The 18,861-nt window shown below is 41.0% G+C and overlaps 1 protein-coding gene across 4 annotated transcripts in view; it reads right to left on the bottom strand.

Annotated features, from left to right (window-relative positions):
* The window catches only part of KDM5B (lysine demethylase 5B), a gene marked incomplete at both ends in the record, with an annotated part of 94,619 nt that overhangs the window by 6,449 nt on the left and 69,309 nt on the right, over positions 1 to 18,861 (bottom strand). For all 4 annotated transcript variants that reach the window (XM_080698516.1, XM_080698517.1, XM_080698519.1 and 1 more), the window contains 7 exons: positions 4,055 to 4,540; positions 9,021 to 9,179; positions 10,056 to 10,235; positions 14,233 to 14,371; positions 16,302 to 16,657; positions 17,905 to 18,019; positions 18,172 to 18,322. In XM_080698516.1, coding sequence (XP_080554642.1) covers positions 4,055 to 4,540; positions 9,021 to 9,179; positions 10,056 to 10,235; positions 14,233 to 14,371; positions 16,302 to 16,657; positions 17,905 to 18,019; positions 18,172 to 18,322 — 1,586 coding nt within the window. The remainder of the gene's footprint in view (positions 1 to 4,054; positions 4,541 to 9,020; positions 9,180 to 10,055; positions 10,236 to 14,232; positions 14,372 to 16,301; positions 16,658 to 17,904; positions 18,020 to 18,171; positions 18,323 to 18,861) is intronic.

The following is an 18,861-nucleotide window of genomic DNA, read 5'->3' as shown; positions in this document are numbered from 1 at the left end:
TACTAATTTGAAAGTCAAATTAGACTTACAAAAAGACTATTAGAGCTGGGCATGGGAGCACATGCCTATAATCCCAGTACTTGGGAGGCTAAGACAGGTGGATCACAGGTTCCAAGACCAGCTTCAGCAACTCAGGAAGACTCTTCAAACCTAGTGAGACCCCATTTCAAAATAAAAAACTAAAACAGGACTGGGTGTATCTTGGAGGTAGAATGCCTCTGGGTTTAACCTCTAGCAACCAAAAAATTGAAAGAAAAAAAAAAGATTGACTATTGCCATTCTGATTGTGTTTTTATGATATCTTCACAACCTTTTCCTGCAGCCATCTATGCAAGAAGACAGAAAATTGTCCACTCATCCCAGTGATGGTCAGAAAAATCAGGCATTTGGCAGAAAGGCTCCAGACAATACAAAATCCACAGCCTTTCCTTTGAAGCAACACAGCATTCCAATGCTTTCAAAAACTATTCTTCCTCAAAGGCTAAAAAGACAGAAAGCAGGAACCCTTTTACTCAGTGACCTCAATGAGCAAAAGCAGATAAAAAGAATTTTTCAGACTTCCGGGAAGATGGCGACGGAGAAAAGCGGGACTTACGAGCCCCACTAACAACCAAGCTCTATTACCACAAAATCAGCGCCTTTCATAGCCAGAAAACACCATCAGCAAAGAAACAAAAAATGTAAATACAAGGGACAGAGAAAGAGGGCTGGAAAAAAGAGATACCAGAAAGAAACCAGACTGCAGTGCTGCGGCTGGAGACACGGCGCAGAGTGGCGGGCGCCATCTTCTTTTGCAGCACCAGGCTCCAGAGAGGAGGGGGAGCCAGAACGGAGCTCAGAGCCACAGAGGAGATACGCCGGCCTCACGCCCGAGGACGTGGCAGCAACGCCTTACTGCCGGCGGCAGTGGCGAATTCACTGGACGGCTCCAGACCAACGAACTCAACAGCCCACCAGGCTCCAGAGAGGAGCGGTGGACAGCAAGCCGAGGTGAGCCACTGCGGATCAGCCGGGAGGAATTCGGCAGATTTTTCGGCGCAGGAAGCGTCTAAAGCTCCCAGGGGCTGGGCTCAGCACACTCTGCAGGGACTCAGAGCGGAGCGCAAAACCAGAGAATATGCCAGCCTCACGGCCGAGGGCGTGACAGCGGCGCCATAATATCACCAGCAGCAGCAGCAGCGAATTCACTGAGTCCACTACAGCTCCATCAGCGCTCTCAACAACAGTGAGTCAAATTGCGGCCCCTAGAGAAGAAATCCCAGTACTGTACTCCCAGGGACTTGACCCAGTGGAGGAGTGGCGGTGGCAGAGATATCACACCATAGAAGAACGCCCAACCTGGCACCCCCCATGGTCTAAAGCAGCCTCGATTGACTCCCTGGGTCTGAGACTCTGCGATACAACCTAGCAAAGGAGTAGTAGGGACTGAGATACCACAGACTCGAGATCCAGAGCACCTTAAGTGAAGTCGTAGTGACCCAAGGGAAGAACACAGAGAAGGCACAAACTTCCAAAATCATGGGAAAGACGAGTAACAATGGAGTAATGAATGCCCACAACCCCACAACATCAGAACCCGATAAAATAGAAATTCAGAGATTTCTAGAAGATCAAATCAGAAAAATAACTATAGAAATAACAGAGGTGTTTCGAAAAAAATTCAGAGAGCCAAAGAGATAAAGGATGCAATTAATGAAGTAAAGGCCTCAATTCAAAGTACAAACAACCGATTAGACCACATAGAGAATAGAATCTCGCTCCTAGAAGATGATCATTCCAAAAATGAACGCATAGTTTCTAATTTAGGAAAAAAAAAAAAATCCGACAGCAGGAATCTGACATTGAAGAAATATGGACCCATTTTAAGAGAGCTAACCTAAGAATAATTGGAATAGAGGAGGGAAAAGAAGGTGAAACCAAAGGGATCAACAATCTCTTCAAGGAAGTAATAGCAAAAAATTTTCCAAACATAGAGCAAGAGGTCGATACACAGGTCCAGGAAACTTATAGAACACCCTTTAGACAGGATCAGAGAAGAGGATCCCCATGCCACATAATTGTCAAAATGACCAATGTGGAAGCCAAGCAGAGAATCTTAAAGGCAACAAAAACAAAGGGCCAAGTGACATTCAGAGGCAAACCAATTAGAATCACTCCAGACTTCCCAAACCAAGTCATAAGAGCCAGAAGGGCTTGGAGTAACATATTCCAAACTCTGAAAGAAAACAACTTCCAGCCAAAAGTTTTCTACTCAGCAAAACTTTCTATCAAATTAGATGGGGAAATAAGAAGCTTCCATGACAAACAGAAACTGAAGGAATTTATGTCTTCAAATCAAGCACTAGAGAAAATACTCAAAGAGATTAACTACAAAGAAGAAATAGGTAACACACGCCAGAACCAGAGAAACAAGAGTTTCCATCCAACAGACAACTAAGATTGGTTATCTGTGGAGATTCATTATTTATGTTAGTCGTTTTACCTATCTCTAAATTGTATTGTTTGCTTTTATTGTTGTTAATTTTTAGGATTTCTAGTTGGAATGTTAATATACCTTCAGATATAGCATTTGGAAATATTTTATCCCATTCTATCAGTAACTTTTAACTCTTGTTTACATTGTCTTTGGATATACAATATTTTTTTATTTTTTAGGGAGTTTGTTTACCCTTCTGTTGCCTGTGCCATTGAAATCACATCCAAGAAATCACTGCCAATTTCAATGTTGTGAGGTTTTATGACCCAGATTTTCTTCTAAAAGTTTATAGTCTTACGATTTATATTTAGGTCTTTTATCTATTTTGAGTTAATATTTGTATATGGTGTTAGGTAAGGGTCCAATTTTATTCTTTTTCATGTAATTATTATTTTTCAACACTATTTAGTTAAAAGATTATTATTTCCTCCACCAAATGTTTGTGGTAACCTTGTCAAAAATAACTTGACAATATATGGAAGAATTTATCTCTAGGCTTTTATTTAACTCCAATGGTTTATATATCTGCCTTTATAACAGTACTACACTGTTTCAATTATTGTAGCTTTATATGGTTTGAAATCAGAAAATATACATCTTCTAGCTTTGTTCTTTTTCGAGATCGTTTTGGGTATCTAGAGTCCATATTCCGTATTAGGATAGATTTTTTTCTGAAAAATAATAAATGTATGATAGTTTCACCTAAAAAAAAAAAAGAAAAAAATATTCTCTGGTAAGAAAGAAAACAAAAAGAAATATTGAAATGTTATCTTTAAGTCATCAAAAGCTTGGTATCAGACAAATGAAACTGTTATGTGAGATTATCATTGTTAATTTTGGATAAATTGCTATAATACTAGATGTCAACCACTAAGCCAAGCATGGGAAGGAGGAATAGGGAGGGAACAGGGTAGGGATCGGGTAGGGGCTAATTGGGCGATGTGCACATGTATGTCTACAAGTTATTTAAAAAAAAAAAATTAAAAGAATTTTTCAGTGAAGCAAAATTTTTAAATAAACATATATGTATGTTAAATATACATGTGGGTTAACAGGCATATAAATGAAAGGATTATTTGTATATGAAATCATCTATATATATCATGTATATATACATGTGTGCTGTATGGCAACAGTGCCTAAGCAGCAACAACTGCCTATTCGGAGCAGAGGAAACTAAAAGAACAGGCAGAGAAGCAGGGTCCTTTAAGTGGGAAGCTGTAGGTGCAATGAGTGCTGGTAACATAGAGTGATCTCCAAGAGAACGGCAACAGCAGAGTCACAGGTTCAAGAAAAAGGTACAAGCCGGGCGTGGTGGCGCACGCTTGTAATCCCCGCGCTTGGGAGGCAGAGACAGGAGGATCGCGCAGGTTCAAAGCCAGCCGCGCGCGCTGGCTTAGGAGACCCTGTTTCCAAATAAAAAAGTATAAAAAAAAAAAAAAACAGGTCTGGGAGTGTAGCCCGGAGGTAGAAGGGCTTCCAGGAACCCCAGTACCACCAAAAAAAAAAAAAAAAAAAAAAAAAAAGAAAAAGGTACAGAGTGTGCAGATTCCAATAACCAGAAGAGTCCAGGCTCACCTTGTTTGTTTCTGACACCTGTCCTGCTGAAGCTTGCCATCTGCTATACAACAGTCCTGAGCCCACTCGGTCTTGCATAAATTTTAGATTCCCTGATGAAAGAAGCTGCTGGACTCTGTGCTGCCAGTTCACGGTTCTTTCAATCATGTATCGAAGTGCATCTCCCTCAGGAAGGCGAACTCGGATGCGCTGCAGAGAGGCCAGGAGGGGCAGAATTTTTTCTAATGGAGGTTTCTCTGACCTCCGACAATGGGGACAAAGCCAGATTCGAAGGCTTTGGGAAATACTGGGTACTGCCACACAGCTAGTGTGGAAAGCATCCCTGCAGAGTTCACACTGGATCATAGGGGTAGCTGGGGCCTTCTGACATAGGCAGACTTTCATCTCCACATCTTGGACAGGAGACAGCAACTTCCCTTCATTGGTGAGTCTGAGAGTCTGCAAGGCTTCCATTTCCCTTAGGCGAGCTTCCCCAAGTGTTGCCATCTGAAAAGGAATTAACAGTCAAGGATGATGTCACAGAGAAATCAACCTTCCCCAAAACTCAAGGTCTTAATAGTTAAGAGCTGGGTTTGAGGATAGATTATCTCCCTAAGAATTATGGGTTTGTTCATTATGCACCATGAGGTAAAAGCAGAGTCTAAAGGTGGCAAATTCACTACCAACTCAAATTCAATGTCTGGTTCCATTGGCCAGTTGCCTAAACCAAAAGCTGAGCCATTAAAGCCCTCATCTAGCATTTCATGGAGTAAGAACAGACAGTGGAAAAAGAGGGATGTTTAAAAACTGAGCTGTCTGTAATCCCCGCGCTTGGGAGGCAGAGACAGGAGGATCACGCAGGTTCGAAGCCAGCCGTGCATGCGCTGGCTTAGGAGACCCTGTTTCCAAATTTAAAAAAATGTAAAAATAGGTCTGGGAGTGTAGCCCGGAGGTAGAAGGACTTCCAGGAACCCCAGTACCACCAAAAATAAAAAATAAAAAAAATAAATAAAAACTGAGCTGTCGGCTAGGGGTGGTGGCGCACGCTTGTAATCCCCGTGCTTGGGAGGCGGAGACAGGAGGATCGCACTAATTCGAAGCCAGCCTCGCTGGTTTGAAACACTGTTTCCAAATAAAAATATAAAAAATAGGGCTGGGCGTGTAGCCTGTAGGTATAAGTGTTTCCAGGAACCCCAGTACCACCAAAAAATAAAAAATGAAAATATAAAATAAAAACTGAGATGTCTGCTATCAGCTACAGGACCTATTCTATCTTCCCAATTCTATTCCCAAGTCATCAAAATATTCATTCATTAGCTTGGCGTGGTGCGACATGTTTGTAATCCTAGTACTTGGGAGGCTGAGATGGGAGGATTACAGGTTCATGGCCAGCCTCAGCAACTTAGTGAGGTCCTCTGCAACTTAGTGACAACCTGTTTCAAAATAAAAATAAAATAAAATATGGCGGGGGGTGAAGATCAGAGGTAAAACAACCCTGAGTTCTATCCCTAGTACCACACATACACACACACAGAAAAATTAATTTGCCATGGTTAAAACCATTCCAAAGAATCATATCCACCCACCTTTAGACCCACCCTGAGATATAATGCCAGAATGGCTTCTCCACTACTTTTTTTTTAGACTGGGAAAGAAAATGTATGAAAGAGAAACTCAAGAAAGTAGACCTAAAAGAAAATTAGAGAACAAACCTTTGGTATATTAATATAAAATCTCTTTTGTAAATGAATAATGGTCAGCAATATATATGAGTTATGCCATAACAGGGTACCCACCCTTCCATGGCTCGGAAATGTAATAGCAAATTATTGGCCTTTCAGAGTTCTACCACTAATTATGTCTAAGAGGAGTTATTAAACTAGGAGCTCATGAACTAGATGTAAAATAGCCCTGGGTTCCATCCCCAGTAGTGCAAAAAAAAAAAAAAAGAAAGAAAGAAAAAAAGAATGAGCCAGGTGTGGTGGTGCACATTTTAATCCCAATTCTTAGGAGGGTAAGACAAAAGGATTGCAGGTTCGCAGCCAGCCTCAGCTACTTAGTGAGGCCCTCCACAACTTAGGGAGACCATGTTTAAAAATAAAGAATAAAAAATAGGCCTGAGGGTGTAGTTTGGCGGTAGAAGGCCCTTGGGTTCAATCCCCAGTACCGTAAACAAACAAACAAACATGCACCAGAATGCTGCTCAAAAAACTTGCCAAAGCTGGGCGTGGTAGTGCATGCTTGTAACCCCAGCATTTTGGAGGCTGAGACTGGAGGATCGCGGTTCGCGGACAGCCTTAGCTGTAAGGCCCTTCGCAACTCAGTGAGACCCTGTTTCAAAATAAAGAATAAAAAAATGGCAGGGGGTGTAGCTTGGAGGTCAAATGCCTCTGGGTTCCATCCCTAGACTCCCCCCCCAAAAAAAACTCGCCAGAATGTGCAAATATACTCCAAATAAGGAATGTTTCAAGAGCCAGGCAGTGGCACATGCTTATAATCCCAGTACTTGAGAGGCTGAGACAGTAGGATCCAGGTTCTCAGCCAACCTCAGCTACTTAGTGAGGCCTTCTGCAACTTAGGGAGACACTATTTCAAAATAAAGAATATAAAGTTAGGCTGGGGGTGTAGCTCAGAGGTAGAATGCTACTGGATTCAATCCCTAGCACCACAAAAAAAGAAAAAAGAAGAATGTGTTAAAATATATAAATAAAGGCAATCAAGAGGTCAGGTATAAATATGAGAATGAGAAAAGTGGCCCTGACCAGGACAAACCCATTTAGTCTAGTTCTAGCAGACAGTGTATGTAATCATATACCACATAATGATATTTTGATCAAAGATGGATTATATATACAACAGTAATCATATAACTATACTGCCTATAAATATTGCAGCCATACTAGCATATTAGTTTAAGTATATCCTATTATGTTCACAGGACAAAACTAACAATGTACTTTCCAGAACTTATCCCATCACTAAGAGATGAATGGCAGTATTCCTACCCTAGAATGGACAATGCTTTGAGCCAGGCATCGTGGGCGCACGCTTGTACTCCCAACATTCGGGAGGCTGAGACAGGAGGATTGCGGTTCACCGACAGTCTCAGCTACTTAGGGAGGCCCTTTGCAACTCAGTGAGACCCTGTTTTAAAATAAAGAATAAAAAATCAGGCTGGGGGTATAGCTAGAATGCCCCTGAGTTAGTTCAGTGGTAGCATTTGCCTAGCATGTCTGAGGCTGTGAGTTCAATCCCCAGCATCATACAAAAAAGAGCATCCTGCCAGGCGTGGTGGTGCACGCTTGTAATCCCCGCACTTGGGAGGCTGAGACAGGAGGATCGCACAGGTTCGAAGCCAGCCTCAGCTACTTAGTGAGGCTCTCAGCAACTTAGTGAGACCCTGTTTCCAAATAAAATATAAAATAGGTCTGGGAGTATAGTCTGGAGGTAGAAAGCCCCTGGGTTCCACCCCCAGAACCACCACTACCAAAAAAAATAACATCCAAATCACATCGCTATTTCATTATCCAGACACTGTGCTCACTACATTAGCTTGGTGTCTGAATTTCTTGAAGAAGGTATCTTGGATCACCAGTGTTAACTAAATGCAGGTCAGACTCAGGTAAGTATCCAGTGTATTTCTCATGGCAAATTACTAGGTCAGCATTGCAGTTTCACTTAACTGTTAGCCCTGATATCTTTGGCCAGCATTTCCTTTTTTGTGTGTGTGGTGCTGGGGATGGAACCCAGGGGTATTTGACCTCTGAGCTACATCCCCAGCCCTATTTTTTATTCTTTATTTTGAAACAGGGTGTCACTGAGCTGCAAAGGGCCTCAGGAAACAGTAGCTGAGGCTGTCCACGAACCGTGATCCTCCTGTCTCAGCCTCCCAAATGCTGGGATTATAAGCATGAGCCACCATGCCCAGCTTTTGGTCAGCATTTCTATATCAACTCACAAGCCATTTATTCCCATTGGCAAGATTCAGATTCGGAGTCTGATATTGAAACTGTGCACCTGTAGGCATTTCTCACTTATTTAAATTTTTTTGTAGTTCCAGGACCAAACCCAGAGTCTTAGAAATGTCAGGCTGGCACTCTACCACTGTACAAATTCAGTGAGCATCTATTAACTAATTAATTAATTAATTTTTGCAGTACTGGAAATTGAACTCAGGGACATTTTACCTCTGAGCTACATTTGAAACAGGGTCTCACTGAGTTGCAGAGAGCCTCACTAAGTAGCTGAGGCTGTCCCTGAACAATGCTGGGATTACAAGCATGCGCCACCACGCCTGGCTCCAATTTTATTCTTATTTTGAAACAGTTTTGTAGCTGGGCATGGTGGCTCATGTTTGTAATCCCAGCATTTGGGAGGCTGAGACAGGAGGACAGCAGAGGTTATATAAAGCCTCAGCTACTTGTGAGGCCGCCACAACTTCCTGAGACACTTTAAAAAAAAAAAGAACAAAATAGGGTTAGGGGTATAGCTCAAGGGTAGAATGCCTCAGAGTTCAATCCCTAGTACTGCAAACAAACAAACAAACAAGAACAACAACAACAACAAAAAAAAAACAGTCTTGCTAGGTTGATGAACATCTCACTACTTGCTGAGACTGTCCTTGGATTAGCAATTCTCCTGCCTGTCTCAGCTTCCCAAGTACTACAATTACAGGTATGCTACACCACACCCAGCTTTTATTATTTTTTTGAGACAAGAGTCTCGATATTTTGCCCAGGCTGGCCTTGAACTCATGATCCTCTTGCCCTCAGTCTCCAAATTAGCTAGGACTACGTGTGCATGCCGCCACCACCCTGCACTCTGGCCTTTCAATTAAATCCTTTTACAAATGACAATTTTCTGTGGTCTTTTTAAGTAAAACAGAGCATTTTCAAGTTACTTTACTTCCCTTCCCAATATTCTGCAAACCTGAAAGAATTAGAACTCCTTCATAACAGTAGAGAAAAGAAAAAATCCTATTACATACAGCTGAAGCAGTCTCTTTGCTTTCGGTTAAAGCCCTCTCCAGGTCACTCAAACTCTCTAATTTGGTACTTTTCTTCTTCCCACTTGGCAAGGGCTCCTTTAACTTTCTCTGCTTCCTTTTCAATCCCAAAAGACCAATATCACATCGAGGACACAGCACCTAATATGGGACAAAGCACAACCATGAGTAAAATGAATTTCAGATAAGTCAAAAGACTATCCACAAAACAAGAAGCGTGAAAAGAAAAAGGGAAAGCAAAATAAAAGGCAGGCTTGCTAAAAAAAATTGACTTTGATTCCAAATTTGATTAAATAAATGTGAAATCTACCAAGTGATTCCAGAGATAATATATGAGTATCAAACAGCTTACAGAAAATTTTAAAAATGCAGCATTTGCCAGGCGTGTGGCACAGTGCTGCAAAAAAATAACTAAAAAAATAATAATGAAAATAAAAACAAAACCAGGGCAGGGGTGTACCTCGGAGGTAGAATACCCATGGTTTTAATCTCTAATATGAGAAGAAGAAAAAAAGCAGCATTTTATGAAAGTTAGGTGAGATATTTTTATCAGGCTTACTAAACTGAAGCATAGCCAAATTTAAGAATCCAATTTCAGTACAGATTGGGAAGTTACAATAAGAAAAATGTTTTTTTATGACCAGGCATGGTGGTGCATGCTTGTAATCCCAGTACTTGGGAGGCTGAGACAGAAGGATCACAGGTTCACAGCCAGCCTCAGCTACTTGGTGAGGTCCTTTACAACATAGTGAGACCCTGTTTCAAAATAAATAATAAAAAAAATCGGTCTGGGGGTGTAACTTGGAGGTAGAATGCATTTGGCTTGAATCCCCAACACTGGGAAAAAAAACACAAACTTTCTTTTAGATACTGCTATCCTAAATGTATCCAGCCAAACATTACTAAAATTGACCACAGAACATAGATCTATCAATGAGGTCACCGTTGTATATAATGGAATGTTTTACCAAGCTAGGAGATCTAAATTCTTGCAAATTAGTTGATTGCAAAACTTACCTCTAAGAGAGAATATGGAGAATTCTCTGTCAAGAATGTATTAGCAGCACATTCTTTCCAAGCCTGAACCTCAGCTACCAGTGATTCCAGTCTTGGCAAAGAATTCAGATGTACTGGGATAGATCGGCCTCTTGTAACAAGTTCTATGAGTGTGTCTAACACTGGCACACGTCCTCCAGCCTAATAAATTAAAAAATATATATAGCAATAAGGAAAAAAAGAACAGTTGTATATATAATGGGAAAAGTACAAGTCCTATCGGCCCATAATTAATGAACCAATTCCAATTACTTTATGGCCTCAATGTGGTAAAATTCACAGATATTAGCCGGATGTGGTGGTGCACGCTTGTAATCCCCGTGCTTAGGAGGCGGAGACAGGAGGATCCCGCAGCTTTGAAGCCAGCCTCACTGGCTTAAAAGACTCTGTTTCCAAATAAAATAAATATAAAATAGGTCTGGGAGTGTAGCCCAGAGGTAGAAGGGTTTCCAGGAACCCCAGTACCAAAAATAAATAAATAAATAAATAACAGATGTTGACAAAACCTGCTAGCTAACCAATGGTGGTGGAGGTTAAGAATACTTGTTTATTCACTTAAAAAGTAACCAGAGAACGTAGTCTGTGCTAAGCTCCAATGAATACAATATCACCATGCCACATAATGCGATCACTTTTTCTACTATGTCCTTCTAAATTTACTCATCACATTAGTCTCTGGATGGTCTGAAAAGAAATTTCAACAGAAATAAAAGTTTGTAATAACTCGAGACTTTCAAAAACTGATTCACAGCTGGGCGTGGTGGCGCATGCTTGTAATCCCAGCTCTTGGGAAGCTGAGACAGGAGGATCGCACTAGTTTGAAGCCAGCCTTGCTACAGAATAAGGCTCTCAGCAACTTAGTGAGACCCTGTTTCCAAATAAAAGTATAAAAATAGGTCTGGGAGTATAGCCCGGAGGTAGAAAAGCCCCTGGGTTCCACCCCCGGTACCACAAAAAGGGGTGGGGGGGCTTGGAGTATAGCTAGCTTAGAGGTTAAGCACCCTGGGATTCAATCCCCAGTACCAAAATACATAAAGAAGCGCTAACTATGAAGTGGTTCCTTGTTGTTAGTTCTATCAGTCTTTAAATATATGATGCAAGAAAAGGCTGGACTATTTCAGGAATTGAGCAAAGCTTGCCTTTTGCCTTTAAAGGCACTGTTACAAATGAAAAAAGGGAATAAACCTATCTAGAAAAAAAGCTATGTCTTTGCTTTCTCATTTCATTATCTCAATGCAATGACCCCATACCTTCTTGTTGTTATCATTAAGTTAAAAGGGGATCATAATTAACAACTAATTATTACAGCAACAATCACCTCAGAGCTTGCAATTAAATTCCCCTTAAGGAAGTTTCCATGCATGTAAATACTTTCTGTTTTGCTAGGGTCACCCCCTAATTATATAATTTCCTCAAACAATATATCTACTTTTCCCTACTAACTAGAACAAATGTCCAGATGCCTTCTTGCAAACATTTGTCTACAAATGTCGTGTTTGGTATTTCTTGTTAGCAAGTGACCAATTCGGACCACTTAAAATTACACAAACAGCCGGGCGAGGTGGCGCACGCTTGTAATCCCCGCGCTTCGAAGGTGGAGACAGGAGGATTGCGCTGGTTCAAAGCCAGCCTCGCTGGCTAAAGAGACCCTGTTTCCAAATAAAAATATAAAAAATAGGTGTCTGGGAGCGTAGCCCATATGTAGAAGGGTTTCCAGAAACCCCAATACCACCACCACCAACAACAACAAAATTACACAAATATTCAGAAAACCATATAGAGCCAGGCATGGTAGTGCACGCTTTATCCCAGTATTTGGGAGGCTGAGACAGGAGGATCATGGTTCGAGAAAAGCCTCAGCTACTTAGGGAGGCCCTTTGCAACTCAATGAGACTCTGTTTCAAAATAAAGAATAAAAAATAAAGCTGGGGATGTAGCTCGAAGGTAGAATGCCCCGGGGTTCAATCCCTGGTACCACCAAAAAAAAAGACACCATTTCCCCACAAGCTACTTTTCAAATACAGTTATCCAGCTAAAAACTAAAAACTGCGTAAACCACTGAAAGCATTCCTTTTGTACCTTCAAAATGCATCAAATTTACTTTTTTTTCAGGGCTAGGGACTGAACCCAGGATCTCATATAATTTTCATTCATTTAAAATTTATATAAAGTTAGTAAGTATAATATGTGGCAAAGGCCACAAATACTTGATTTCATATATATATATACACACATGCGCGCGTGTGTGGGAGATGGTGCTGGGGATAAAATCCAGGGGCCTTCTATTTCTGGGATACACTTCCAGACTTATTTTATATTTTATTTGGAAACAAGGTCTCCCTAAGTTGCTGAGAGCCTCACTAAGTAGCTGAGGCTGGCTTTGAACCTGTGCAATCCTCCTGTCTCAGCCTCCTAAGTACTGGGATTACAAGCGTGCGCCATCATGCTTGGCTCCATGATAATTTTTTAATAAGGTTGGGAGAGTATTTCTGTTTGAGTCACTAACTGAATGAAAATTCTAGCCTTTGGGACGAAGTATGGCCAGGTTATCATATAATCAAATTGAATACTTTTACATTTCTGATTGTCTGAATTCCAATGTTGTTGATAAGCTACCAAGAGGCAACCATATGTAGCAAAGGAGAAAAACTAGCCTGATGAGGAGGCACATGCCTGTAATTCCAGTACATGGAAGGTTGAGACCAGAGGATCACAGGTTCAAGGTCAGCTTCAGCAATTTAGTGAGGCTCTCAACAACTTAGTAAGACCTTGTTTCTAAGTAAAAACTAAAATTGGGGAGGGAGTGTAGCTCAGAGATAGAATGCTGATGGGTACAATCCCTAGCACCATCCAAAAAAAAAAAAAAAAAAAGTAAATGCTACATCTTCTCTCACAACTTCATTTTTAACTTTTTTCCTTCAATCTTCAACCAAGTACTCAGGTTTTGCTATGTAACACTCACTAGCTCCCAGAAATTGGTTAAATTGTCTATGCTTTAAATATCTGTGCCAGCTGGTACATATCTGTAATCCCAGTATTTGGGAAGCTAATATAGGAGGATTGCAGGTTCAAAGCCAGCCAGCCTCAGCAACTTAATTAGGCCTTCTTCAACTTAGTGAGATTCTGTTTAAAAATAAAAAATGAGCCGGGCATGGTGGCACACGCTTGTAATCCCAGCACTTGGGAGGCTGAGACTGGAGGATCATGGTTCGCGGACAGCCTCAGCTACTTATTGAGGCCCTCTACAACTCAATGAGACCCTGTTTCAAAATTAAGAATAAGCTGGGCGTGGTGGCACATGCTTGTAATCCCAGCACTTGGGAGGCTGAGACAGAAGGATCGCACAGGTTTGAAGCCAGCCTCAGCTACTTAGTGAGGCTTCCAGCAACTTAGTGAGACCCTGTTTCCAAATAAAAATATAAAATAGGTCTGGGAGTATAGCCCAAAGGTATAAAGCCCTTGGGTTCCACCCCTAGTACCATCAAAAAACAAAAAAAATTAAGAATAAAAAACTGGGCAGGGGTATAGCTTGGAGGTCAAATGCCTCTGGGTTCCATCCCTAGACCCACCAATAAATAAATAAATAAATAAAGAAAGAAAGAAAGAAAGAAAGAAAGAAAGAAAGAAAAAGGAAGGAAGAGGGCTGGAGGTGTAGCTCAGAGGTAGAATGCCCCCTGGAGTTTAATCCTAGTACCACAAAAAAAAAAAAAAAAATCTGAGCTAATTGGTCAGGATAATAGTTGATAGGCATAAACAAACAAAAAATAATCTAAATAGAATTAGTAATCTGAGCCAAGTGTGGTGGTACATGCTTGTAACCCCAGTACTTGGGAGGCTAAGACAGGAGGAGGATTGGAGGTTTGAGGCCAGCCTCAGCTACTTAAGTGAGGCACTCTGCAAGTTAGTAAAACCCTATTTCTAAAAAATAAAAAATAGGGCTGGGGGTGTAGCTCGGAGGTAGAATGCCCCTGGGTTCAATCCCAGATACTGGGGGGAAAAAAATTAGTAATCTAGTCAACTCCAAAAACACTACAATTAGGCAGTGATAAAATACAACATATTCATCCCATATAGCTTTTTAATTATTACTTATCATAGATACATGTAGACATTCAGGACATTTTGTTTTTAAACCAACCTGCAGGGCCTCTACATCCTGAAGCCAGTCTCTGGCTCTCTGCACTGAATCTTTCAGGGCTGCACCATTGGGCAGATACGCAGGGATCTCCTCAATCTCCTTCACTGCTGTAGCAAGGCTGCTTAACGAATGCCGTGGTCTACAAAAATTAAGAAGACTTCTCAGAATGTTAAATGATGGCTCAATTTTCTTATGGTTACCAAAAAGACTGGAAAAATCATTTCAAAAGACATTCAAATATAGCAAATAAATCTTTGTAAATGGTTACTGGCTACTTGATATAATATTAACTAGTTTCAAATGGTTGCATAAAAACAAATGACTAGATGGGCGTGGTGTGCACACTTGTAATGCCAGTACTTGGGAGGCTAAGACAGGAGGTTCACAGGTTTGCAGCCAGCCTTAGCAACTGAGCCCCTGTTTCAAGGTAAAAAGAATAAAACAGAGCTGGGAGTGTAGCTTGAAGGTAGAATAGCCTGGGTTCAATCCCCAGTACCACAAAAAAAAAAAAAAAAAAAAAAAAAAAAAAAAAAAAAGACTCAATGAAGTATTTAAGTTCTATTTATTACTGATTTTATGATGGTGTAACGATAAACTTCCATTTCCACAGGTAAGTAACTATGATAATTTCTTCTATTTAAACTAGATATACTATCAAGACTCAGTTTCACTAGGAATAAATTAAAACTCTCCAGGATATTAACATACTGAAGTACCAAAACAGGTGTACCTTCTCTACTTAGTGACCACTATTTTAGTATCTATAAAGATTTTTTTTCATACTTTATATGGTCAACTGGATGTATAAAGATCTTTCAGACAAAAAGTAAAATTAGGAAGGAACTTCATTCTCTCCTTTCCTTCAAATGTTTAAGCTGTGTCCAGTCTCTCAAATACAGATAAAGTCTAGGCATGGTGGCACACACCTGTAATCCCAGTACTTGGGAGGCTGAGATAGAAGAATCTCAGGTTTGAGGCCAGCCTCAGTAACTTAGTGAGCTCTCAGTAACCTAGCGAGACCCTATTTCTAAATTAAAAATAAAATAGAGCTGGAGTGTAGCTTGTAGGTAGAATGCCTCTGAGTTCAATCCCTAGCACAAAAAAGGAAAAAGGAAAAAGAAAAAGAAATAGAAAGTATCCTGACTTACTAAAGTAAAAACATAAATATATAGTCCTTTTTCTGTTGAGGATTAATCTGCATTATCTTCATTGTACAGAACATGTTAACTCTCAGACAATTCTCTTTAAGACGGAGCCAGGCATGGTGGTGCATGCTTGTAATCCCAGAATTCGGGAGCCTGAGACAGGAGAATCAGTTTGCAGACAGCCTCAGCTACTTAGTGAGGCCCTTTGCAACTCAGTGAGACCCTGTTTCAAAATAAAGAATAAAAAATAGGGCTGGGGTTGTAGCTCAGAGGTAAAATGTCCCTGGGCTCCATCCCCAGTACCCCCCCCCCACACACACACACAAGACTCCTTGGAGCTTTATATATTAACTGCAGGTTTAAATAGCCTTACCAATTTGTAAACATTTTCTTCTTTCCAAGACAGTATTGTTGGGGTCCAGAAAAATTTCATCAAACCTTATCTCTACAAAATACATGTCCATCTGAATAATTCATTTCATAATTAGTAAAAAAAAATGTTTCATATTCTCTAGCCTAAGTTCCAAAGCAGACCCCAATATCTCAGCTATTAAAATACTCTATATGAATAACTGTAGCAACTGAACCTTCCAAGACTTACCAATGCTAGTCACTTGCTCTGTGCTCTAAGATAGACCTATTATCCAACCTCCCCAAAGCCCCAAACGGAAAGACGCTTGAGCTTGCTTTCTTTCCCCTTCCTTCCTTCCTTCCTTCCTTCCTTCCTTCCTTCCTTCCTTCCTTCCTTTCTGTGGTACTGGGGGTAGAACCCAGAGGCTTTCTACCTCCAGGCTATCCTCCCAAACCTATTTTTTATATTTTATTTGGAAACAGGGTCTCACTAAGTAGCTGAGGGCCTCACTAAGTAGCTGAGGCTGGCTTCGAACCTGTGCGATCCTCCTGTCTATGCGTGTGCTTTCTTACCTGGCCTTGAGAAGACTCTTGGCCTTGTCATCCCAGTGCTCTGACACCGTAAGCAGTTCCTGCAGCCGAGCCATAGCTTTCTCCACAGCTGAATATGGGGCCAGGCCCACCCCTAGGTCTATGAGGCGTCTCATATCATCTAAAGTAAGGGAGTTCGGGTCTAGGCAAGCTTGCTGCACTTCTTCTAGCCAACGGGCCTGCTCCAAGCGGATCCGCATCTCAGCAAGCTGTGGAAGCTCAACATCAAATTCAAAGCTGACGTCTAACAAGCCCTGCAGCTCAGCAGCACTAGGCATTTCCTCAGAGAGGAGCTTCTGGCTGTGCTGCTGGAAATCTTCTACACGATTCAGAAGATCCTACAAGAAAAAAAAAATGAACAAAAACGTAAGTTGTTCATCAAAGTAGTAATTTCAGTAATTAGTCTCTTTCAAATAGACTTTTAAGCCAGGTGTGGTGGTCCATGCCTGTAATGCTAGTACTTGGGAAGCTAAGGCAGGAGGATTGCAGGTTCAAGGACAGCCTCAGCAAGTAGTGAGAATCATCAACCTAATGAGACCCTGTTTAAAAATAAAAACAAAAAAGGGCTGGGGGTATAGCTTGGAGGTAGAATGTCCCTGAATTCAATCCTCAGAAAAAGAAAAAGAAAAAAAAAACCCACACCACACAAATATAGAATTTTACATTCATATTCAATGTGATCTTTTGCTATTCGACTTGATTTTAGTAATAATGAGTGAGGCAGTACATAAGCCAACTGATAGCTAAAACAAGAGACTATAACAAAGACCTTGCACCAACTGACTGCAAGAACTAGCTGGTGGTCACTTCCAAAGTATAAATTACCAAATTTATCTCCCCTCTGTTTGCTTGTAAACCCAGCATACAGAGGCTGAGGCTGGAAGATGGTGGTTCGGGGACAGCCTCAGCTACTTAGTGAGGCCCTCTGCAACTTAGACTTTGTTTCAGAATAAAGAATAAAAAATAGGGCAGGGGGTGTAGCTCGGAGGTCAAATGCCCCTGGGTTCTATCCCCAGATCTGAAAAAAAATAAAATTTGCAGCCAGGCATGGTAGCTCACACCTATAATCCCAGTATTTGGAAGGATAAGAAAGGAGGATCACAGGTTCAATGCCAACCTCAGCAACTTAGTGAGACCCTATTTTATTTTATTTTTATTTATTTATTTTTGGTGGTACTGGGGTGGAACCCAGGGAGTTTCTACCTCCAGACTATACTCCCAGACCTATTTTATACTTTATTTAGAAACGGGGTCTCACTAAGTTGCTGAGAACCTCACTAAGTAGCAGAGGCTGGCTTTGAACCTGTGCGATCCTCCTGTCTCAGCCTCCCAAGCACAGAGATTACAAGCATGCGCCACCACGTCCAGCTGTGAGATTCTGTTTTAAATTAAAAAATAAAATAGGGTTGGGTGTGTAATTCAGAGGTAAAATGCTCCTGGGATTAATTCCTAGTACCACAAAGAAAAACATTTTGAGCATAAATGTAGAAATAAACCTCAAAGAAATCTACTTAATGAAATCAATCGAGTTTATTCTGAAATATAGAATTACTGAAGTACTCCCAACACATCCTTCTGTGGTTACCTTTAGCAATGGTGTTTGACTGAGGACACATGGAAGAGCATACAACTGTGTCACAAATTGCCGGAGCTCATTCACTGTCAATTGATTTTGGGACTTTCCTCCACCAGATCGATATCTATAAGACAAGGGCCCAAAGAAGCTACATGAGAACGTAGGTGTTCATCACTCACAAATTCCAATGTCACCAGAATCCCAAACAGAAAGAAAAGCCAGTCACAACAGGTTTCCAAACTTAGATGTCAAACAGCCCAAACTCAAGACACATACCTAGTCTGTCTCTTGCCATTAAGCAACTGCTGGGCAACAGAGGCACACTTTTCTGCATCTTGTGTGACTAAGCGAAGGTGACGCAAAAGATCATTGTCTGGGAATTTCTTCATTTCTGATTCTTCAATTAAAGCCTTAAAGCTGACAAGGCCTAGGGGGGGGAAAAGTCACATTTTCTGTGATCATAGTGCTTACTGTTCCTGTTATGAAATTGAGAAGGAGAGATGGCAGTTGTCAGCTCTTATCTATAAATATATCTAAAATATTACTGTAATGTTTTAAATCATAAATTTTTTCTTTTCTTTTTGCGGTACTGACGATTGAACCCAGGGGCACTCTACCTCTGAGCTACACCCCAACTCCATTTTTTTATTTGGAAATAAAGTCTCGTTAAGCTGATGTGAGCCTCACTGGGTTGCTGGGGCTGGCTTCATATCAGTGATCCTCCTGTCTCAGCCTCCCAAGTGCTAAGATTATAGACGTGCATCACCACACCCAGCAAATTTGTTCATTTGACTGGGTACAGGGTGGCTGAGCCACAAGGATTTTAAACAAATGCCTAGAGTTATCAATATGAAAATGTTAGGATCTGATGTGTTTAAGATACACAAGAAATGGAAAACAAACCCTTTGTGAAAGCAATGCATATACAGATGTTGTGGCTTGACCTACTTCTTCCTACATTTTACT

The sequence above is a fragment of the Muscardinus avellanarius genome, assembly GCF_963383645.1.
Source record: "Muscardinus avellanarius genome assembly, chromosome: 7".
Lineage (NCBI taxonomy): Eukaryota > Metazoa > Chordata > Mammalia > Rodentia > Gliridae > Muscardinus > Muscardinus avellanarius.
Note: the sequence above shows the minus strand (reverse complement) of the source record. Positions and strands in the feature narration are given on the sequence as shown.